General features: G+C 30.9%; 1 protein-coding gene across 1 annotated transcript in view; it reads left to right on the plus strand.

The window, feature by feature from the left end:
• Window positions 1–22,115, plus strand: part of smash (smallish) — a 54,471-nt gene that overhangs the window by 31,355 nt on the left and 1,001 nt on the right. Inside the window, exons 2-8 of the mRNA XM_076406460.1 lie at window positions 8,884–8,958; window positions 16,841–17,038; window positions 17,100–17,245; window positions 18,977–20,942; window positions 20,997–21,194; window positions 21,250–21,873; window positions 21,927–22,099. Of these exons, the coding sequence (XP_076262575.1) occupies window positions 8,917–8,958; window positions 16,841–17,038; window positions 17,100–17,245; window positions 18,977–20,942; window positions 20,997–21,194; window positions 21,250–21,873; window positions 21,927–22,099 (3,347 nt within the window). The 5' untranslated portion in view covers window positions 8,884–8,916. The remainder of the gene's footprint in view (window positions 1–8,883; window positions 8,959–16,840; window positions 17,039–17,099; window positions 17,246–18,976; window positions 20,943–20,996; window positions 21,195–21,249; window positions 21,874–21,926; window positions 22,100–22,115) is intronic.

Consider the following 22,115-nt stretch of genomic DNA (forward strand, 5'->3'; position numbering starts at 1 on the left):
ATAGCGATAGGCATTGGTAATCAATCGAAGAACCTTGTTTTGACAGCGTTGTATGACTAGTTGATTTGAATTTTTAGTGCAACCCTATATTTGCACCCCATAGATCCAAATTGGCTTTATAATTATCTTATAAATCAACCTCTTTGATTTTAGGTCAAGTTGAGAGTATCTTCCGACTAACCAGTATAGTTGTTTTATTTTGGTTCTAATGTGTTTTGCTTTTTGTCTAACGTGATGTTTCCAATTTAATCTACCGTCAAGATGGATTCCAGGGTATTTAGCTGATTCTGCTTGAGGAATCGGGCATCCGTTGAGTGATATAATTAAGTTTTTATTATTTCGCCGCAATGCAAAATTAACGTGGACAGATTTGGAGCTATTAAGTTGAATTTTCCAATCTTTCGTCCATTTGTAGATTTTGTTGACTGTCACTTGCACTTTTTCTATTGCCCTAGGCAGAGATATCTTTTGCCATAATTATTTTGTCGCCAGCAAAGATACCAAGTAGTGTCTCTTTTGTTGTTGGAATGTCAGTAGTGTAGAGCAGAGACAGGAGAGGTCCTAAGACACTACCTTGTGGAACTCCAGCCGAAATAGTTTTCAACGTCGAGAACGCCATTTTGTGCGATAATCTTCTTAAATTTTCTTCCGAATAAATATGACTCGGTAACAATTTGCTCATCTCACAAATTAATCCCGAATGCCAAACCCGATCAAAAACTTGTGAGACATCCAGGAATATTGCAGGGAAAGTATAAATATTATATAATTTTTTTATTATTTAATGAATACATTGTTACTAGTCGTTTCCATCTAACCTATAATTTGTCTTTGTGATAGCTTAAATCTAGGTATATAACTAGAAGGACCCATCGGCTCTATCTCAGTCTCTGGTAAAATAATGTTTATACATGTCACTGCTGTATTTCTTATTATATGCACGTCACTACACAAGATCAGAGGGTTTGATTCTTTTGAGTGTGTGTCCTGTTCTGGTGGTATCTAAAAGCTGCAATATTTCAATATTCTCATGAGAATGGAGTCTTTCCTCATACCCTCTTACAATTCTCTTGATTTCTTGACTGACTATGGATATCTGAAGGTCTCGATGTAGTTAATCAGTCCTATAGTATTTGGGTGAGCCCACAATATCTCTCAGGACTTTGTATTTTATTTATGTTATTCTTCGCAGAACATCCCCATAATTGAACTCCGTATGTTCATATAGGTATTTATTTCAGTATTTGCTTATATAATAGCAATTTATTATGTACTGATAATTGTGAAATCCAATTAACCAGTACATTTTCCTATATATCAATTCCAGTTCTTTTCTTCTTTATATGCTCCTTCCAGCGAAGTTTTGCATCAAGATTTATACCGAGATATTTCGCGTTGTTGCTATATGGAGTGATACTATTATTTAATGTTATCGGTGCTTGTACGATCTGTTTATAGATTAACTACACATAAACAGATTTACTTTCATTAATTCTTATTTTCCAAGCTTGTGCCCAATTATTTATATCGTCACTTACCTGTTGTAATTTTCGTGAATTATATAAAGTAAAACGAAAAAACACTAAGAATTATTTTGTCTATATTTTTTTATTTACAAAAAAATTACATAAAATATAATGAAGAAAGACTGCAGGACAAAATTCTAACTACTTATATTCAATTTATTATACGGTAGGAGAATTTTAACATTACCCAATATGAATATTCATATAACTCGGTCATATCTACAATAAAAATTCAAATATTACATTCAATAAAACGAAAGAAGACTACCGACCTGTTGTAAAGTTATCGAAATATGTCTTATACGACACACGCCTAAAAAAATGTCTTCAGATGTGAGCTGAATGTATGAAGTGATCAAGTGAGTGGTCTTTCGTAAGATTAGCACGGTTACAAAACAAATTAGTATGTAAAAAATCATCAGGAACATTAAAATTTTCGAAACGTCTCATTCGTATTGTTTAAACAATAGGTAGTTACATAATTTAGGTCATTTCCTTTAAAAATTTTACTTAATACCGGCAATAAGTTCATTTATTCTATGGTTTTTTAATCGTTCGTTTTTCGCACTTGTTAGGTCGGGTGATTTTTTTTCATTGACGGATAAAAACAAACGAAGAACGCCGATTAAATTATAATGACTCATACGTGAATTTATAAATATTAAATGTAATTGAAAATGCTTGTTTATGGCTTTGTCTAATTTAGCTGTAGCCATGCAGTTAACAGGTCAACAGTCCCCGGCCTACCATAGTAAAACACATTTTTTTGGCAAAATTTCTTTTTATTCAACAAAATTCCCTTCAAGGGTGATACACTGATTATAGCGACCCTCCAACTTTTTGATACCATTTTTGTGATACGATTTGTCCTTTGCTTCAAAATAGGCCTCAGTTTCGGCGATCTTTTTCTTCCCAGCGAGCATTCTTTTGAGAACAGGAAATAGTCGCTGGGGGGCAGATCTGGAGAATACGGTGGATGAGGAAGCAATTCGAAGCCCAATTCATGGATTTTTGTCATCGTTTTCACTGACTTGTGACACGGTGTATAGTCTTGGTGAAGCAACACTTTCTTTTTCTTGAAATGCGGTCGTTTTTCGGCGATATCGTCCTTCAAACGGTCCAATAACGCTATGTAATAGTCGCTGTTGATGGTCCTTCCTTTTTCAAGGTAGTCAAAGAAAATTATTCCATGTGCATCCCAAAATACAGACGCCATAAACTTGCCAGCCGACTGTTGCGTTTTTCCACGCTTTGGAGGGGGTTCATCGTGTGCAGTCCACTCGGATGATTGTCGATTGGACTTCGCAGTGAAATGATGGATGTTTCATCCATTGTCACATATCGACGCAAAATCTCGGGTTTATTACACTTGATCATCTTCAAACACTGCTCCGAATCATCAACTCGTCGTTGTTTTTGATCAAAAGGGAGCTCGCGCGGCACCCACTTTGCACAGAGCTTTCTCATACCCAAATATTCTTGAATGATATGATGTACACGTTCAGTTGATATCTTTGGAGTATCTACTATTTCATTCGATTTTAATTTACGGTCATACAAAATCATTTTGTGGATTTTTTTAATGTTTTCGTCGGTAACAACCTCTTTTGGGCATCCACTGCGTTCACCGTCTTCGGTGCTCCTTTCACCACGTCCAAACCTAGCATACCAATCCTTGATGGTTGATTTTCCTGAAGCAGTGTCCGGAAACTCGGCATCAAGCCAAGTTATTGCTTCAACTGTATTTTTTCCCTTCAAAAAGCAATATTCTATCAACACGCAAAATTTTATCCATATTTTTCACAAAAGTTGCTTCACTCAAAATACTATAATTCACAAAATAATGATCCGACAGCTATCAAATTTACACACGCATCTTTTGAGGGTTAGGGCTAATTAAAAAACATATGGATTTAATTCTAGTAGCGCCATCTATGTGTCAGGCCGGGGAGTTAAATTGACCTGTTAGTTTTATTGTAATTATTTTTGATGAACATTGACGTTTTCATGTACTATTTATAGTAATTATCAGTTTTTATTAAGATTTAAATGGATATATTCTGTTAATGCTTATTTTTATAACATTTTATTGTAATACTATACATCTTTTTTGTTTTGTTTTTATTTTATTCAAGCTGAATTTTAATTAGTACTAACTCCGACATATGTTTTATTTCATTTTAACTATTGTCTTCCGTTATTCTGTCACAATTCCTCTGGCCACAAACAGGGATGTCGTTTAAAATTTAATTTTTTTGATCATTTGAGCTTTCAAACTTGCGATAACCAACAATGTTGCCAAAATTTAGTGTATGAATTTGATTTGAAAGCTATATTTATTAAAAACTTAAATATATTGATCACCCTTGATTTAAAAAAAACAAACAAAAATGGAACATTACAAAATATACCAATGCCGTCTCTGTCAAAAAATTGTTGAAATTCCTGAGAACTACAGCCGTAAGTTTGTGCCTATGTATTTATATCAGTATTAAAGTTAGCCAACTGCATACTGTATTAACACGGCAAGATATATATATATATATATATATATATATATATATATATATATATATATATATGTTATGATGTATGTATGTTATCTTTAAAGTTCTCTTATTTCTTTCATCTCTATAGTAGTCTACTGCATGCCGCTATCGATAGAAAAAAGAGAGATAGGTAGAAAATTGACAAATCAGGAAAGAACCCTGAAATTTCTTTATTTCATGACACCTAATGACTCAACATTTCCGTGGGTTTCGGTATGAATAAATTATTTTGTTTGAATTTCAAATTGGTGCCTGTGCTTTTGATAATTGACATTTTTTTGCTGTTGCTAATCCTGTGTTTATATCATTTCTAACTTTTACTTATAATATATGTAATTCTATAAAAAAATAACAAACTCAAGGAGATCTTACGTTACATTTTAATATATATTATAATTTGGCTATAAGTTTTGAGTTTGGTTGCTTTTCGTTTTTTTTATATTAGTTTTTGCTTATATAAATGCCTGTGTCTGTGCTTTTGATAATTAACATTTTTTTTGCTGTTACTAATCCTGTATTTATATCATTTCTAACTTTTACTTATAATATATATAATTCTATAAACAAAATAATAAGCTCAAGGAGATTTTACGTTACATTTTAATATATATTATAGTTTGGCTAAAAGTTTTGAGTTTTGTTGCTTTTCGTTTTTTTATATTAGTTTTTGCTTTATATATAGGTTTGGCTAAGATTGATTTCTAATTTGTTCTAATTTTGATTAGATTAAATGTACAACTGACAGATACTGAAAAAAAATATACTTTAATTATTAATAATCAGCAATTAATCAAACGATAATCGACATTCAATAAAATTTTTCCTCTTCGTAACCTTGATTTTTTCCTGTTTACTCTGTATTATATATTCATCGTATTTTTTTTTATCTGACGACAGAAAAAAATCGATAAAACCGTTTTCTTTGCATTCCTTTTAATGGTAAACTCTAACTCTCCATCATATAACGTTGTTGAAAAATCAACACGCTCAACATTTGATGTAGAAAGGAATAAAACGAGATCTGAAACGTGATCAAATATATGTGGACGATAAATAAAGGTGACATAACCATATTTGCTTTATCTGATGTCTCTGAATCTCGTAGATATATTTTATTTTCTCGTCTGGTTTGGATGTTCCCCCGTTCTTTTAATGTCTTTAACTCCCATTAATTTAATTAACAATCGACTGTTTGAAAATCACGTTTAGTTTAACTTTAGTAGTAAACATTTGACGTTTCAGATATGTATGGAATAAATAATAAAGTGATTTTTAATATTAGTGCAGATAAAATTGTTGAAAATTCCGTTTGACTAAGTTTGACCGCAATGAGTGATATTTTGAATAAATGAAGCTGTTTATTATTATTTGAAATTGACGCAAGAAGGCCAGAATCCGATTTGTAATACTAAAGCGATTGGGAATGTTGAAAACAATTTAATCAAGTTTAACTACACAAAAACACTAAACAAAAATCTGTAAAGTTGCTGCAGTACTTGGAGTAATTACTTCTTTCATTCTAGCCATTTTTTTATCAATTTTATTATTAAAAATGTGGATTTCCCGCATATCGTATTCATTTCTAAAATCGCCAGTCTTTTATTGATGACATCTAATAGATAATTTTGAAATTTTGAAATTGGATATCTTTCACGAGATAACTCGTTGGTCATTATTTCAATGGGCTTTAAATGTTGAACACATTCTGTTAAGATAGTCCAAACAAATAAACAAATGTTGTTAATAAATAAAAACTGTGGTGCTCTAAATAAATTGTTGAATATTAAAGTAGAATTTTCCTATCAGAAAATGTATAATTGTAATAAACAAATATTTAATATATTTTATTCACCTCTTTACCGTTAATATTTTTAAAAGAAATTTAAAAACTGCTACTGCAAAATATTCTTCAAATTTTTTGGATCGATGCAATTTCTGAAACCTTTGGAACCTAATATTAGTTTTCAAGATTTTAAGAAAAAAGTTTCGACAAACAAGACACTTGAACAAAAATCGTGAAAGTTTATCAAAAAAGTATTACCTATTATACCAGTCCAAAGTATTACCTATTATGCCAGTCAAAAGTATCTTACTATTTATCATTTACAATTTTATTTTTTTGTCCTCGTAAACTAGCGTTCCAAAATGCTGCTATATTAATTTACAATATATAGTTATACACAAGCAAACTACAAAAAAACATAAAACCACATATATTACATATAAATCTATATAAGCATAAATTCGGTGCATTACTTTCAAGGTCGCGGCTAGGACGGAAGGCCAGAATGTTAAAAATCAGTCGAATGAAGAGAACCGAAAGTAGTAACCAAAAGTAAACGATTGAAACAGTCGATAGTAAATAATAATAAAATTAGTCGGACCGAAATTAGCGACTGAAAACAGTTACTAGTAAAAACAGTCGAACCAAAAATAGCGACTGAAATAGTCGATAGTAAAAAGTAGTCAATTACTGAACAGTCGATAGTCGATTGTTTCCAACACTAATAATTATATATATACCATACCGAACTAAAAACTTTACCTAATCTCTATTCCCTGCACTCTCCGTCGTCATCCTACTATTTCTTCTCATTTACACCGAGAATTCTGGGCCCATAACCTTTCACGAATCACTTATGATTCGGGACGGGACGGAATCAATACTCCACTTATGGTCTTAGGACAAAAGAGAAACTTTATTTTCATCCCTGGTAATTTATACCCCCTCGATACAAGACACAGCGCTCTACTAACTTTTCTTCCTCTTTTCTATACTGGCTCTTGTATCGAGACAAGTCATATATTTAACAATAAATGCACTTAATACATATTTGTGTTAGTTAAGTTTACTTAGAATAGTGAGTATGTTATTTCTTATAATTTAGTTGTATTTGAAACAAATCTATTTCTTTATAATTTCTGTACTAATAAATTACTGAAACTGCAATTTAATTAAGTTTCATTGCAATAGTTAATGTTTAACTTAATATACTTGAATTATAGTTGAAATATACTCTATTCAAAGTTTGCTTGTACATACGTCATCAAAATGTGTAATGAATTGCCTGTCGCAATTTATAAATTCGCTTTAGAATCAGACAATATTTTCCTTCTCATTTTATTCTAGTTAAAAAGAGACACAATGCTGTCTAATTAGTTTGAACCCGTAAAAGAATGAGCCTGTCAAAGTCGCCCGGTTGTCAGACGTATGCAAAATTCTTGAAAGCAGTAGTGATAAGAGGTTATAACTTTAACCTGTAAACTATTGCGGCTGTATAGTTAACTGTAGTTTTTAGATATACTATAATGTTAAAATAAATTATATTTGATGACATTTTTGTTCAATTATTTTATTTCGATTAGAATTTTGTTGTATGTCAAAGCCAAACAGAACTAAAACTCAGAGTCGATGCGGCAACATTGAGACGTTTAGAGACGAGAGTGTAACGTTTTGTCGTCACAAATTTAGATGACGTATGTACAAAATAACGTTGGATAGACCATAGAGTTTTCATTTGGTAAGTAATTGAAGCTGATTTCAACATTATATTATAGTATTGAAATTGTTGGAAATAGAATTTAATTAAGTCTAACTGTAATGGTAACTTATTTAACTTAATGTAAATCAAATAATTTTTGTTTGTAATTGTTTATTTGAATACTGGTGGAAGAATTAAAATTGTTCAAAATATAGTTTTTTTAAGTTTACTTCTAAAAGTACATGTTTGACTTAATACAGTTGAGTTAATAGTTGAAATAAATTAATATATATGTAAATGTCATTAAGTTTAATATGTATGGGTCGAATAAATTCCACTATTTGTAATAATTCAAAGATCATGTAAGTGATTAAGCAACATTTAACTCAATTTAACTATGGTAGTAAATATTTGACGTAACATACTTGAGTTATAGGTATGTAAATTGAATTTTTAACAACCAGTTCATGTAGGTATTAGTTTATATACTATATCAAACCCGGTACACATTCTAATGTAATAATCATTATAAATGGCTGTTTCTTATTAGTTGAAAAATAATTGCTTTGATAGCTATTTTGCAACAAATAATAACTTTACTGGCATTTCGTTTCGTATTAAAGAGCAGTGTAATTATTTTTCTATAAGGCTCTGCTCACAATAGACACACAAAAAATTATACACCATGAATATCCCATCATTTTTTTTAACCATAAATTACATTTATTATATGTAAATGGGTTAGTCGTATTCAATGGTATCCATTGAGATCAAATTCCCATCATCTCGGTATGTTCCTTATTAACAAGCAAAACATTATTCCTTCATAGAAATTCAAATTTTCTCGATTCCACAAAACTACTGTTCGTTTCAATGTTTTTCTTTGAAAGTTTTATTTCTGCATGCGTTAAAATAACTGTCTATTTTTTATCTACAAGATATATCACATCTAAATGATTGAACAATCACAACAATGTTAAAACTTTGATAATTCATATATCATAAATAACTCTGTATATATATATATTAGCTTTTCAAGGATGCAACGGCCACTCTTATCATTATATGTGGTTTTGTGAAACACCAAACTGACAATCGTTTGTTATACTAGAGATTTGACACTAAGAAATCATTTAAATAGTTCAAAAAATAAACATTTCATTGATTTTCATTCTTCTTTAATATTTTTATACCTATTGCATAAATACCGGTTTCATAACACTCAAATAACCAGAAGAAAATAAATAAAAAAAAAACGTCATATTTGAATTTGCTTCGTTGTTTTCGGTACCTGTTCGCATTTCTAAGAAATGTCTTTTGTTGCAGGAATAATAAGCATGAAATTTTGATGTAATAAATATGGAAAACCACGACCATGACAAGGACAGCCATGAAAAACGGGTAAGTTTTGTCATATCTCGCCCATCGCGCTGTTAAGGCTACTGGTATATGTATATATAACAAAAAAAAACCGCAAGTGAAGTGAAAACATTTATTTAACAACGAGATATGAAGCGGGGAAAAGTTGAATTCTCTCCTCATCTTCGTGGGTATCTTGTTAATTAGAGTGTGCCCGACGTAAGTTTGTTATTCATCGTTTACTTTATTTTTCTGGTGTTTGAACAGTTGGGTTTTTTTAACTAAAGAGTTTTCATTATGTGAGACCAATTAATAAAATAGAACTTACTGTATTAATATCAGGATTAATTTTTATCACTGTCATTTTTAGTCGTAATTTTAATGTCATTACAAAATCGATACTTTTGACTTTCATTTACCACGAGTGACATTAATTGTTTATATGCCCTAAAAACTATAGCCCGTCGAATAAAACAGCCGTCTCACGTCCTACATGACTATTCGTCACTGACTTATTACATACTTACTGTTCTGACGATTATTCTTTCTCATTATATAACAGCCTGTAAAATTCGAAATAACTGGTGACCTAACTTTAACCCTATTATCAAATGTTTGTAAAAATTTGTCAAAACATTAATGGTAATAATTAAAGGTGATAAAGTGACAAACGTTTTAGCTTTGTGCTTGTTTTAATTGTATCTATTCGTTTTCTAAGTAATTTCGATCTATTCGAATCTATTTTTTTATAATTTCTGTGCTACTAAAATTACTGAAACTGCAATTTAATTAAGTTTCATTGCAATAGTTAATGTTTAACTTAATATACTTGAATTATAGTTGAAATATACTCTATTCAATGTTTGCTTGTACATACGTCATCAAAATGTGTAATGAATTGCCTGTCGCAATTTATAAATTCGCTTTAGAATCAGACAATATTTTCCTTCTCATTTTATTCTAGTTAAAAAGAGACACAATGCTGTCTAATTAGTTTGAACCCGTAAAAGAATGAGCCTGTCAAAGTCGCCCGGTTGTCAGACGTATGCAAAATTCTTGAAAGCAGTAGTGATAAAAGGTTATAACTCTAACCTATAAACTATTGTGGCTGTATAATTAACTGTAGTTTTTAGATGTACTATAATGTTAAAATAAATTATATTTGATGACATTTTTGTTCAATTATTTTATTTTGATTAGAATTTTGTTGTATGTCAAAGCCAAAGTCGTTGCGTCTTATCAAACAATCAAATAATTCAAACAATTGTAAAAGCTTAATTAATAATGTTATCCTATGATATCCAAGCTATCGAGTTTAATTTCAACCATTTAAAAAATATGCTTTTAATATCGGTGAGAAAAAATACCATAGACAACCAAAAAAATCGTTCTTTTTATATTTTATTTCTATTAAATAAAAAGACAATATGTCATTGAGACCCTTGTAATTATAAAAAAATATTTGTTCTAAACACAAAACATTTTAAGTAATGGGAAAATGGCAAAAATAATGAATAACTTTCAAACCTATATCGTTTTATCCGCGTGGTATTGATACATTGTTAGAATTACGGGAAAAAGTTGCGGAGAATGATGAAATAAGAGTAAATTCTTAGACCTAACAGTTATTTTTATTGGCAATCACTTTTATTTATAACAGTGTTTTTTTATCGATTTTCTCTGATGAGTACTATTGAAACAGTTGGAAAAATATTACAAAAAACTATTGCGAAACTCGAAACTTTATTTTCCCGCTGAAAAATAGAATAGTTATTAGTCAATATAATTCCGAAATCGTTGGAAAACAAGAATGAAATTATAAATTTCAAAATAATACGTTTTATTATCTTATGATCCTTTTGGAGTCGAATATAAATCAAACGTGTTGCGAAGCAAATTCATTAACCAGTTGATTTTTCACGTAAACTAGACAGACTAATAAATTTTTCGCTAAGGTAAATTTAGCGAGATATTATTTCGAGTCGTATTTCAAGGGGACACATGTACAATTTCAGGAAGACAACGTTACGGGCGTTCTGCTGAACTATTAAAAGATGAAAGAGAAATGAATCAAAATTCAAAACTATCCAAAGGCAAACATATAAATGTTTCAGTTCGACCTATGGAGTCATGATACGAAAATGAATAGACTTTTGGCATCGTTAGACACCTATTTATTGTATTACTCATGGGAGGTCTTATTTAAAGAAACAAAAAACAGCATCGTGTTACATCTACTAATTCGGATCTTGGATATTTATCCTGTAACTCTTATTGAATATTTTACAATATTTCGAACACCATTTTATATAGAAACAGTTTTAAATAAACGTGTGAAATAATGTTGTTATTTGTGCAAAAGACATTTTCCAATATATCACTTGCTATAACAAAATTAATAATAATATTCATTTAATTTTTTTTTAATTAATAACAGTATTTAAAATTATTTTATATTACATATTTTATGTGTATATCCAGCCTTAGTTTTAATTTCTAAAATAGGGCATTTTATGATTTATCGTTTACTTATCATCAATTTTTTCTAATTAATACTCTTTAAGGAATTTCTTGAACTAATGTAACTAATTTTATATTAACCGAACTTCACTACATAGTATAAAACAAAGTCGCCTTTTCTGTCCCTATATCCCTATGTGCGCTTAAATCTTTAAAACTACGCAACGGATTTTGATGCGGTTTTTTTCAATACATAGAGTGATTCAAGAGGAAGGTTTATATGTATAATACATGTATAATATACTGAGGCAACATTGCTAATTTTAGAGTTTTCTAACGTGATGTCGTAAATTAACCTATTTTTTTAGGCTTATTTAGCAATTAGCAAAAACACTGCCTAACCCTACGAGTTAGATCAAATTAATGTACTACAGTATTGTACACCATAAAAAGGTCTACAAAAAAGTCCGCGATAGTATATGTTTATCTTTTAGGGATAACCCACATTAACCATTTTTATTGTTTACTTTTTACATGAGAAAATGGCTTATTTACGAAGCTATTTTAAGCAATACGGCATTAATCCTTATCGAATTAAGTACCTTAAATACAGTGTACAATAAATATAGATCAATATGGTTCCTTACAGCATGTAAATTAAACAAATATTTTCGGAGATATTACAAATTTAAAATTTGCGTTTAAAAATGTGTAATGTAATAAAAATTGTATGAATTTAGATATTCCAAAGATAGCAGGAAATCTTCATAGTAAGTATAGGGGAAGAGGAATTGTTTTACTCGAAATTTAATGCGTGCAGGCCAAGGGCAGTAATGAATGAACCAAAAATACTGGATCGATTTTAATCATGTTTTCATTGAGTGACATAGGCATATATATTTTATGCCCGTGCAAAGTCGGAGCGGGCCGCTATGTTTTTATATACAACGTTCATATTTTTTCTGTAGTGTATTTAATTTAGTATCAGCATTGCACCCGTGCGAAGCCGGGGCGGGTCGCTAGTATTGAATATTTTACAATATTTCGAACACCATTTTATATAGAAACCGTTTTAAATAAACGTGTGAAATAATGTTGTTATTTGTGCAAAAGACATTTTCCAACATATCACTTGCTATAACAAAATTAATAATAATATTCATTTAATTTTTTTTATATTAATAACAGTATTTAAAATTATTTTATATTACATATTTTATGTGTATGTCTAGCCTTAGTTTAATAATTTCAAAAATAGGGCATTTTATGATTTATCGTTTACTTATCATCAATTTTTTCTAATTAATACTCTTTAAGGAATTTCTTGAACTAGTGTAAGTAATTTTATATTAACCGAACTTATCTATAAATCATTATATTGTCATTAAAAGTAGTAAAGTAATATAACACTTTGGCATAATGTTTTTTTCATGTAATAGTGTCACAGTAAACATAAAACTGCTAATTTAGTAACACCCCCTTAGACATTCGAGTCTCATAGTTTCGACCAAGGGTTGGATTTACATTCTGATAGTCTTTGGTCATTACTTTAATTTTTGTAATGATCTCATTTAAAATATTCCTTTGAAAATATTGACCACAGTTAGACACACTAAGAAACAGTAGTTTGTCCTTACTATTATTTAAAATTATCTCAATAATTCGAATATGAACGATAAATAATAAACACTATATCATATCTTAAAATAGAAGGAATTTTGTGATTACTATTATATAAATGACTAATTATTATCTGTAATTATCGTTAATTTTTACCAAATAAGTGCAAGTGTAAACTGTTACCAAATAAGTAACATGAAAAATCCACAATCTGTATTAATATTTAACTATATATAATCCGAACTAATGCAATTAAAAATGAATTATGAAAATGTTGCTGCGACTAAATAACCTTAAAATCGTATTTGATTTTTTTTCTATTACAGGTTTATATTACACATTTATAATGTACGAAATGCGTTTTCACTCATTAGAACAAATTAATTGAGAAATTAACCCAGATTGTACTTGTTCAGGTTTCTTGTGCCTCATTTTTTTTTATTTTACTTGCACGCTCTGTATATGCATATTAGCATGGGTTGGTGCTGGTGTTTGTTGAATTTTTATTGAAAAACCTTGAGATCTAACCACATTTATTTATTGTGACATAACGCTTTTGTACGGCTAACAATGAAAATGAAACATGGGGAGCACAGGAATGTTGCTGCAAATTAAAAATCCCCAGGCTTACCTTTATTGTTGAATTTCACTTGTTTATTTTTGTATTCAATTGTGATACTACAAGTTTATGACTAATAGTCTGTCTCTGTATTAAAACTGTTTTTTTAATGCCGTTTACTCTCTCGGAAATGCCTGGAGACTGCAGAGAGATGGGAACCGGACGCCTTCTTCTTCTTTTTGAAATATTTAGAAAATATTGATACTTTTTTATGAAATATCAATATTTGTATTTTTTCTTAAAAATATTAATATATTTTTGTAAAATATCGATATTTTACTTTGTGACCGACACCCTTAATACTAACCATATTTCTTATCTGGACTGGGCCTAAAGTTTAATGTGGGCCCCGAACCACGGTCCTCAGCAGCAGGTGAGGCTGGTGAGTGACCAACTCTAGAAATCATCCCATAAGACATCCGGTTTTATCCAGCCTGATTACTGGCGTGACTGGGATCATTTTCCTTGTCGGATGTTACACTCTTGCCTAGAACATTCACAAATTTTAAACAATCACAAACATAAATTCACGACCATGCCCCAGCAGGATTCGAACCCGCGGCTATCGCAACAATAGGAGGACCGTCCTATCGCCTTTACCACTGCGCCACCAAACCGGCAACCACATTTCTTGGTTAGCCATTATGCTAATTTTAAAATATTATGTATATAAAAAAATAATCTGCGTTTTTATCAATTCGGTTTTTTATTGTTTTGCTTAATTTAATATATATCGTGATAAAACCTGATAAGACATTAAGGCCTTTTGCTACTCTATGGTTCTCCGAAACGTTTCAGGCAATTTAAAGCAGTCATCATATAATCCAGACATTGCTCCATGCGATTATTATTTATTTTAATTTTTTTAACCCGACATTTTTTGAAAAATAAAAGATTCAGTGCTGAAAGTGAGATCATAATTTAGATTGTATTATCATAGAATGAAACAACTTTTAGAACTTGGGCAAAAAGCTTATCCTTTCTGATGTTGATTGCTTTGTCGAGTAAAATTTCATGATGTTTTATTTTCAAACGTTAAAAACGTGGATTATTTTTTATAGAACTATTAATACCGTCATTTTGAAATGAGTTCTTGTACATGTGGTTGTTTCTTGTAACCATGTTTAGTCTAGTTTACAAAATTGATGTATGTGAAATCCCTGTTTGGCACGTAGGGATCGGTAATAAAGAACAGAAATTCTGAATTTTATAGCCTCACGTAAGCTATAAATCACGTCAATATAAACGTATTAATTACCTCCTGAAAAAACAAAAGCAAAAAAAAATTAAAAAAGACCAGGAGGGGTGATCGGGAATAACTTACACTGTCTGTTTCTGCTTCCTCAAAAATATCCTCATACATAGCTGATAATAAGATCCCAACGTTGAAGAAAAAACGATGCTGAGAAAAATAAGTAGTATCCGGCCATTTGCCTAGCACAAAAAATATTTTGTAATTTTCTAAAATACTCTCACATTGTTGAACGTTTTCTTTTTTCTTGCAATTTTCTGATATAATGAGTTATTAAAATAACATTATTCCTAATTTCCAACCCGTATTACAAGATTATCCACTAAAACTATTATTTCTATTTATTTATTTTAACCTGACAAAAATTTTTATAACCACAATAGTCATTTCAATTTAATAAAATCGGTTTCTCACAACAAATGAATTAGGTTGAATTTTATATCTGGTTATTAATGAATCAGTTTCACAGAACAACATTAATAGAATTCTTTGAAATTAATTAGCTTAAAGTAACAATCTTTGAATGAATGTTAAATGTATTCCACAACATTCATAACTTGTATTAAATTTGGCGTGTTTTTGTACGAATATGTTAATGCTATTTATTTAAATTATTCCGATGTCAACAACATATAATAAACGAAAGATAAATATATTTATTTTTGTCAGATAATGTATGTATTCAGTTTATTGTAAATAATGCTTTCAGATGGGTTCAATGGTTAGTTGTTCCACTCTTCCGTAGCGGTATATAACAATTGCTTCGCTGTCCGTGGTTAATTAACGCGGCCTTGGGTTACCCTTGATAACGAGTTTGCCCAATGGAATTCATGTTGGGTAAATTCGGTAGCTAATTCATGCAATAAATATAGGCCATTGTCATTATATTTTGTACGTAAACTCTCATAAATGCCCATCAGACGAATTTAGTTACCGAAGCAGAATCGAAATATTGTTGTGAGATTTTAATTGTTTACTTTAAAGAGTATGCCTCTGGTATACTATTCATATAATTATTTTTTTCAACAATCGTATACGTGTATTGCCGTATTTCCTAATTAAAGTTGCAAGATACTTATTGAATGAATGTAGACATTGAAATGAAGTCTATGCAGCTTAACTTTTCTTCGATGTGCACAAATCATAGTAAACGATGATTTTATGCGATAGATACAAACTATCATCATCATGTTATATTTTGTCCCCTACTTAATTTAACCATCAAAGCGTTATCGAAACATTACTGTGAATATTTGTTTTTATCTGTATGTGAATAGTATACAATATAATAGATTTTTATTGTGATATAAGTGTGATTTAGTTAATTAATACATTTTTATTATATACAGTAATCGAAGCAATATTATAGATATAATGGGTTTTTGCCAACCCCCAACCTTATATTACATTATATATGGTATATTGTATATGAAGTTGCATAAATATTTATTGGACAAATTTAGTTGTCGAAAAATATTATTACAAAAGTACAGTTTTCTTTTTTTTAGTGTGTCAGTCTATCTAATATTTCTACGCAAATTTTGCAAAAATATTCGGTTTAGGAACTTAGTTATAATCGAATATATTATAAACCTACCATTTTCTATTAAGTGGATGTCAGTAGTATACGATGAACATAGTACTAGGTCCAAATGTAGGACAGTTACATACGAACGGCTATAATTATACCAATGTAATGATTAACTTAATTAATACAATGATAATTTGTAGTCACAGATAACGGACAGGCCAATAGGTATATTTTCTAGGAATTTCTTCTAAAACATTTATTTATAGGCCGGTAAAAACATTAATATATGTATATATTTTGCAAATGTGAATACCGAATGTTTTTACCATTAGTGTGAATATTAGATACCGTATTAAGTAGTTTTCACCAGGTTTTTATCAGAATCCTATATATACCATCTGTCTAATTAAAACGCTTCAATTTCCTTTTAAATTTATTCCAGAATTTGAATACTGAATATTTACCGACGAAATGCCGAATCACCAGACCACCACCGCCGAAGCCGGCGAGCAATCCCCTTCAGTTCGTCAAAGTTGCCCCCTGTCCGTTATTCCAAAAAGCCCACGAACAAATCAAGAAAGTTGAGGAGATAAAAAAAGAACGAAAAGAGATTAGAGATGAAACGGAAGACTGGCAACAGGTAAGCCGTCGAACGAATTGATTGACCCCCGATGATACTAAATTACTTCCGTTCGTTACAGAATTTGGATAACTGGAAGAGCAGCAGGAGAAAACGACAGGAACACATCATCGAACGCGTCGTCGAAGTTAAAAAACTCACCGAGCAGGAAGAGCTAGACAAAAGCCGAAGGAAAAGTAAAACATTCAGCGAAATGTTAGAAGAAAGGTAAGACAAAACGAAACAAAAATAAAAACGACCGCGTGGCTAACTACAAATTAAATAATATAACTTTCTATTAGTTCAACTTTATGTAACCGCGTTATGCGAGAACAAAAATATGTCGTACGCCTCTGATTCGAAATCACTGCTCCAATTCTAATTAAAACTAGATCTTACCTCGCATACTTTCGAGAGGCTCAAGAATGCAGCCCTATTTATAGACCAATAGTTCAAAATTTAGATCTCATTGCATCTATCGCCTTAAATATACACAGATTTACGTTACTACTATTAAAAACATATATTTTAATATATGATTAAAATATTTCTATATTAAATGCATTTCTATATCAAGCAATTATGAATTTGGCTGTCGAAAGCTCATAATGATAAAAACCATGAAAAGGAAACGGAAAAGCTAATTTAAACATTCTCAGTGAAAGAAAAATAACATTCACAACGCCGCATTATGTTAGGGAATCGCATTTTGAGACTGTTTACAAATTGACATGCTGTATATCCTATATGCGACGTTATATTTATGGAGCAACCGTAGTTCCCTGTACGGTAGGTTATTTTAATTTAATTAAACGTCAGGGATAACTATATTTTCCCGTTTTAATCGCTAGACTATGATTTAAAGTAATCTTTAGCCTTCTACTTTCAAGCACTAGTTTTACAGTATTAATGCACGTTATTAAATATGTTAATATGACAAAAAATGTTTCTGAACTTTATAAATATTACAAATGGTTATTTCCTTTTCATAAAAAATACATGAAAATTATTTAGAATTTTTATAGAGCAATAGAGTAATTCTACGTATAAAATGACCTTTGTTTAAAATGACCTTTATTAGCAAAAATCCTTTATCCATTAAGTCTGACGACAAAGATAAACAGAAAAATTAATTTACAGTCATTGACCGAGAAAAAGAACAGGAGTTAGTTTGGGTATAACGTTTTGAATTTGTTTACAAATTAAAGCATTGTATATTCGATACTCGAGATGGTTATATTTATAGAACGGCAGTTCTCTCCATACGGTAGGTTAGTTTAATTTAATTTAACGTCGAGGAGATAACCAGTTTCCTAATTTAATATCTAGCGCCCCTCACAAGTTTAATATATTATATTTAATCTTTATTATTAGGTGTGTGAAAAACAAATCATTTTTACCAACGTTCTAATACTTATTGAAAATTGAACCAATTCACTTATTCACTAACAAAATAGTTAAGATGATTTTTTGTCGAAGGAAGATTTATTAACATAGACATATTCTTAGCAGGAGAAAAAGAAATGATCAGAATCTCGAACTAGCTTATTATCATAACAGTAAGAAACCGAATAAAAGTATAGAATAATCAACCGTTAGTGAAAAGACATAATAATTCAGCAAACAATGCTTTTAGCAGACTCTAAAAGGAAACGAGGAATTTGTGTTTAAACAATTAACGCTTTAGAAACATTGTTTTTTTCTACTGTCTCAAATGTAAAACAGATCAGGCTTTTGAACAAACCACATTCACTGTTCTACTGCTACAACGCGCTAAAACATTATATTGTTTTCGTAACTAGTAAACGAAAAATAAACCTTACGGTTTCTGTACCGAAACACATTCCTTTGGTTTCGTTACAATGTGAATGTTACTGTTAGGTGATATTCAAATGTTTTATTTAATTTAACTAGATTTTATTACACGATTATTTATTTAATTAAACTAATTTATTTCAGAAACCAAAAAGGCAGACCTAAGTTTACCATACCGATATATAACGACGATGATGCTAACGATTTAAGCGATTATGGAATAGGAAGTAGTAGTTCTAAGGCTAATAGTGTAAAAGATGCTGACACTGATGATAGTAACAGTGTTCTGGACGAAAAGGACCATCGTAATTTCGATTTGGCTCCATCCAAAGATCTATTGACCTCTTCCAATACGAGTCACAGCGAAGATGAAGTTATCAAAGAACAAAATAACAAAATAGCGTCATATTTAAATAACAACATTTCACCGTCTACAAATAAGCACCTCCTCACAAAACAAAAACCAGTGGTACCTCCTAAAACGATAACGTCCCTTGACAATAAATATACCGAAAGTAATGCGAATAAGGAATCCGTAGAACAATATACTTACGAGGGGGCCATACAAGATTATCGTTCGAGAATTAAAAGTAAAATTAAAGTTGACGAATCGATATTTACTAGAAACAAGGATATCACCAAATCGAAAGAATTTTCCGAAGCTCAAACTGTTCTTCCAAAAGGAGAAATTTCGAAGAGAAAGGGATTGTTCGAATCGTCCAAATCTATTGATATTGGCCATGCTGATACAATTACTTCTAGACGACTATCGGAAGATTTTGCAAATGCCAGAAGTATCAAGGATCGACTGAAAAGCTTAGAAAACTTTTCCGATCAGTCTCAAACTAAAATTGATAAAAACGAAATACAAGTGTCAGTTAAGCAACGCCTGGCCAATTTCAATAAATCCAATGATATCGATAATAATATAGAGAAACCAAAGCCTAATAAAATTAGCAATTATCTTCTGGATAAATCGAGCAGCGTTCCTGTAATGGAAAGTCGAAAAACTACTCCATCGTGGAAAAATGAACGATGTTCTAGTCCAGAAACAGAAATGTATATGAACAAACTGAATATGTTTAATCGGGATTTAGATAACCTGATGGGTGCCAAATCCGTTGAAGATAATCTAGAGGATTATTGCAGTTCAAACTCCAACTATCCGCCTTCAACATCTTCTGTTGAACTCACTGGTGTTCTTTCTGATAGAGAAGATAGTGGTATTCATACAGCTGATGTATCTTGCTCAGTCAGTCAAGCTGATGAGCCTATTGATACAGATAGTGATACCATACCAAATTGTATTGAGAAACTGAAGAAAAGCGAAGAACTCAACCTGAGAAATCAGATAATTAATGAAGAGACATGCGTTGATTTACAAACAGTAGATGTTGGGGAACATATTGAATTTACTCGCGAAGAAGTAATAGATGCGACTAAAACATTTTTGGATGAGTTGATTAAAGATGCAACTGATAATATATCTACACAGCTAGTCATTGAGTCAAATAAAAATGATGTTAGTGAAATAACTGAGCAAACAGAAGAAGAACATTCACTAAAACAAAATAAACTTAATCCACCACAATTAGATCCTCCTAAACTTCCAAATATACCCCAACCTCCAAAAACAGTCATATATGAAAATGTCGAACTCAAGCCTTTTAACCACGATTTAGCTTTGGACTTTATTACTGCGGACTTCACATTATCTCCTTCTAAATTGGAACCACCAAAAGAAAAACCACCACCTCCACCTCCACCAGATGATTGTGAAACGCCAACAAGACCTATAAAGAGGTTAAATTCTACAAAAAGAATAAAAAAAGAAATTCACAGTAAAAGATCCAGTTTCTTAGGATTAGATGATTCAAACATAGATTTTGATTTGGATCAGATAATTCAAAAACCTCCAGACATAAATGCTTTCTTACAAAAGGAGCATAAACTGGAGAAGTCTCTATATAAAAAAATGCAAGAGGAGACAAGAAGTGGCTTGTTGAGTAAAGTTGAAAGCCAAGATTCGGGACTTGATATAGATAGAGGAAGATTGTCAAGTGATACATGGTGTAGCAGTACCCCTAGCCACGACAGGCAAGATAGCGAAGTAAGTTATTTAATCACCGATAAAAACCAGACATCATATCTGTATGAATTTCAGCATACCAATAGTATTACATCAGAAGAAGATGAAATAACAAAGAAAGAACGTGAAATAATTGAGATGGTTGAAAAGGAAGAAAAATCAAGAGATAAAATTGATTTTATACCCAACGCAAAACCATTAGAAAGAGAAGAAGTCATCCATTTTGAACCAACTTTAGGCAGTGAGCAATTTAACAGCCCTTATTTTCCACAGGTAAATTATTTTAAGTATAAGGATCATTATTATATAAAACATTGCATCTTTTTAGACTTCTTCCCATTATTTAGAAGATCAAGATTCTGAAGTGTTAAAAGTGGAACATGAACTAAGGCAACTGGAGAGAGAAGAACTTGAAAGACAACGTGAGAATATGTTGTTCAGAGAAAGTCGAGCTAGACTTCAGTCTAACAGACATTCATTGGAAAATATTTGTGATGATATTTACAATCCATATACTAAAAGTGATTATAGAAAATCAATGCCTGAACTTCAAAAGATCCCTGTGGAATTTAGAAAATCAATTAGCGACGTACCATCAGCCTACTACGAAAATACTGAACAGTACCAATATAGACAATCTATGCCCGATATACAACACGCATATCAATCAACTGGATTTGCCAGCAACAATTTGCTTGCCATAGATCATAGAAAATCGATGCCAGAGTTACAGCACGAAACAATAAGATCAGCTTTTATCTCGCCAACGCCGATGAGCAGGTCTAATGTTGCAAAACAATCCAGGACGGTTCAAGCCCCTAAGCCAAGAATATTAACTAAACCCAATATAAAGGCTTTAAGTGCTATTCCACGAAATAGACACAGCGATAACTGGATCACTCCAAAAGCTAACCCAGAAACAAAAAATTACAACCAACACTGGGTTTTTCAAGTAAACTTGTTTATTTTTAATTAGAATCTATAATAGTAATTAATCGTTTTTAGGAAGCAGAATTAAGAAGAATATCGGATCAGCAACAAAAAACCGCAGTTATTAATAGGACAAACTGGCAGCAACAGAGACAAGAAAAACCACTTCCTGACTCTGTTATTCAGACAATAACCCAGAGGGTTCAGAATAGAACCAGTCTTACTGAAAGGAATCAACCTATAAGAAGGTATTTAGAAAACTAT

This window comes from Rhynchophorus ferrugineus, unplaced genomic scaffold (genome assembly GCF_030347505.1).
Source record: "Rhynchophorus ferrugineus isolate W39M unplaced genomic scaffold, kcgeb_rfMv2 rfM5, whole genome shotgun sequence".
Lineage (NCBI taxonomy): Eukaryota > Metazoa > Arthropoda > Insecta > Coleoptera > Curculionidae > Rhynchophorus > Rhynchophorus ferrugineus.